This window comes from Cyprinodon variegatus, unplaced genomic scaffold, assembly GCF_000732505.1.
Source record: "Cyprinodon variegatus isolate N-32 unplaced genomic scaffold, C_variegatus-1.0 Scaffold1266, whole genome shotgun sequence".
Lineage (NCBI taxonomy): Eukaryota > Metazoa > Chordata > Actinopteri > Cyprinodontiformes > Cyprinodontidae > Cyprinodon > Cyprinodon variegatus.
The window spans coordinates 3763-6882 of record NW_015151719.1 but is presented as its reverse complement, the minus strand read 5'-3'; the positions used below and the strand labels follow the sequence as shown (position 1 = coordinate 6882).

At 37.5% G+C, this 3120-nt stretch overlaps 1 protein-coding gene across 1 annotated transcript; it reads left to right on the top strand.

Annotated features, from left to right (window-relative positions):
- The first annotated feature begins 1461 nt into the window (after window positions 1-1461).
- On the top strand, window positions 1462-3065 carry LOC107102510 (gamma-crystallin M2-like). The gene is made up of 2 exons (XM_015401842.1): window positions 1462-1521; window positions 2708-3065. The coding sequence occupies exons 1-2, from the start codon at window positions 1489-1491 to the stop codon at window positions 3035-3037; spliced, it is 363 nt and encodes a 120-aa protein (XP_015257328.1). The 5' UTR covers window positions 1462-1488; the 3' UTR covers window positions 3038-3065.
- Window positions 3066-3120: the final 55 nt, after the last annotated feature.

Genomic DNA, 3120 nt, shown 5'->3' with positions numbered 1-3120 from the left:
TTACACTGTCTTTGTTTCATTCTTTATAGGTTAAAGTTGGGGAAACTTAACAACCATAACAGTAGCAATCTCAGAAATTTGGATTATTGAGGGAAATAATCTGCTGGGGCCAAAATCTTGGTGTCATCATGACACCGTTATTGTTAACCGTCTGGACTCAGACGTGAACCTTCGGAGGCAATTAAAGGCAGTTACCAGGTCTGCCTTTTATCACCAGTAGAACATCTCCAGGTTTAAAGGAATAATGTCCAAGCATCTAGAGAAACTTATTCCTGAATTCATATTTGGTAGAATTGATTATTGCAGCAGTTTCTTCACAAGTTTGCCAAAAAAAAGTCCATCAGACAGCTACAGCTGATCCAAAACGCTGCTGCCTGTGTTAAAATAATATAAAATTAAAATAATATACTTTAAAATCCTTCTGTTAGTCTATAAATCACTGAATAGATCAACACCTCAATACATAACAGATTTGATGTCAGTGTAACCTCCAGGACAACTTAGGTCTTCTATTCAAGCTGACTCTGTAAAGCCAGAATTAGAACCAAACATGGGGAAGGAGCATTTAGTTCCTATGCTCCACTTATCTGGAACAAAGCATGAGTTCTTTAAGTAAGAGTTAAAAGGGTTAGTTTAGAGCTGTTCATTTAGAGCTGCCTTTGCCTGTTGATTTTATACTGCTTACTGAGGTATTATTAGTTTAAGGTTGTGATCCAAATGTTTTATTTTGTTCTCTACCTGCTTTTGTCATGTTTTTTTTTTTATTGCTGTCATTCTGTTTTAGTTGTAGTCCAATGGTTTTATTTGTTTTACAAAGGAATTGCCTTTAAGTCAATGAGTGGATGCAATCAACTGTTTTACCTTAGATAGAAAACCAATCTTTCTGTACGATCTGATTGAATTCTCTCCGTAAAGTGCTTTGAGATGACATGTGTTGTGAATTGGAGCTATATAAATAAAATGAATTTAATTGAAATGCTTTTGCTTTTATTTTTCTTGTATTTATTATCTAATGCATGTAACGCACTTAAAAATGTGAGTGTACTGAATTTGCTATACAAATAAAATTGCCTTGCCTCCCTTTTTTTCTGACTAAAATCATTGCACGTTGGTGCTCCGGAAAATAAAAGTTTGTAGTGTTTATTCTTCCTGGTCACTGTGTCTCTGTGTGTTCAATAAGAGGTGAGTGTTTTCACCTGTACAGTCGGCCCACTTTCTGTAATGTTCTCATTGTTAGCCACCAGTTGAAGGTAGGATACAGGGGACTTTGTTGATGAACAGGTTGACAAACTTCTTGTGTGATGAATGCAACAGCTAAGGTCCTCCCACCATTATTGTTAACCCTTTCAGAAAGGCTTTGTATGACACCCAACCATGGGCTGAGTCTGCACTCTCATACACAAAGCCATCAACCTCAGCCAGGTGTATAAAAGCTGGGAACCTGCAGGTATGACTGCACTCAGCCTCTTCCAGCTCCACTCCGGCAACATGGCCCCTACAGACATGAACATGATGAGCAGGGTAAGTCCACACAGCCATCAATATACTTATGCTTTCAGTGTTGATCAATGCAACAAATATTGTGGATCCTGGTTTAGGAACAAAGCATTGTTATTGCAAGTTAAGAGTGATTGAGATCATTTCACTTACTTTAAATTACTTTAAATCTCATCTTTAATTTTTTTTTCAAATTTTCTATAAGAACAAGAATGAGAACGGTTTATGTTGTATCCAGAAACCTCATTGATTATTTACATAAAGCCTAATTCTTGTAAGTAGTTTGTTATTACAATTACAATTACAATTTTTTTGAAACACTGTAATTTTTCTACAAGAAATTTTTGGTTATAGGTTAGAGATACCCAGATATTTACTGTGTATCTAAGTGTAATGTTACTCCCGCTGATCAAGACTATAAAAAGTGTTATTAGGACTGAATCGAGAGAATTGTGCTAGAAAAATTTACATTATAGTAATGTGAAAAAAACGTATTCATCAGGACAATAGTAACTCTTTCAAGGAGGCTTTGTGTAATGACACAATAATGGGGTCAGTCTGAACTTTGATACACAAAGCTGTTAACTTCACTCAAGTGTATAAAAGCTCCCAATTTACTGGTTTGACTGCACTGAGCCTCCTCCAGCTCCACACGGACATGGCCCCCACAGTCCAGACTGCCATCATGCCCAAAGGTTACTTGGCTTTCAGGAGTGATCAATGCAGCAAAGATTCTGGATCAGGGTTCAGGATCTTGTAGGATTTTGTTTTATTTAACACCAATAAACGATTATAAAGCTAAACCAAAGGAGATTCGTGTTCATACCAAGCCAATGGTAAATATGTGGAAACAGCTCATAGAACAGGGGCAGTATCGTTACTACAATGCTATACACTAATCTCAAATGAAAATTGGATAACATTTTTTTTCCGAAAAGAAGTATCTTGAAACGCTCTTGAAGACAGTTTAGATGATTGGTTAGGAACACCAGGATTTATTATGTATATCATGGTAGTTTCTACTGTATTGAATTTTCCCATCATCTGATTCCTGCTGAAGACAAACTTAGCTATAAAATGTATTGTTATGTGTGAAACAAAAATAAAGACCTTTAAAAAGCTTTTTTTTTTTACCTGTACAGACATCTAAACTATAGTAATCTAAAACAGCTAGACTTCATTTTCCTTCCTTAAACTTGTTTCTCCCCAGATCACCTTCTACGAGGACAGGAACTTCCAGGGACGTTCCTACGAATGCAGCAGTGATTGCGGCGATTTGTCCTCCTACATGAGCAGGTGTCACTCCTGCAGGGTGGAGAGAGGCTGTGTCATGGTCTACGATCGCACCAACTACATGGGTAACCAGTACTTCATGAGGAGGGGAGAGTATGCCGACTACATGAGCATGATGGGAATGAGTGACTGCATCAGGTCCTGCCGCATGATCCCTATGGTAACCAGCTATTTTACTACACTACTCAATCCCCATGGTAACCAGTCTCACAATACAGCATTTGTAATCTCCATGGTAGCTACTTAGCTTACAGCACTACATTGCCCCCTGGGCACCTTAATGGTATCAAGTGAAACATCTTTGCTGGGTTACAAACTAAAACATATAGA

Bases quoted from the DNA above. Each gene is read 5' to 3' on its own strand.
- LOC107102510 (XM_015401842.1), top strand. From the start codon at position 1,489: ATGGCCCCTACAGACATGAACATGATGAGCAGG. The intron at 1,522-2,707 runs GTAAGTCCACAC...GTTTCTCCCCAG, and splicing joins ACATGAACATGATGAGCAGG to ATCACCTTCTACGAGGACAG.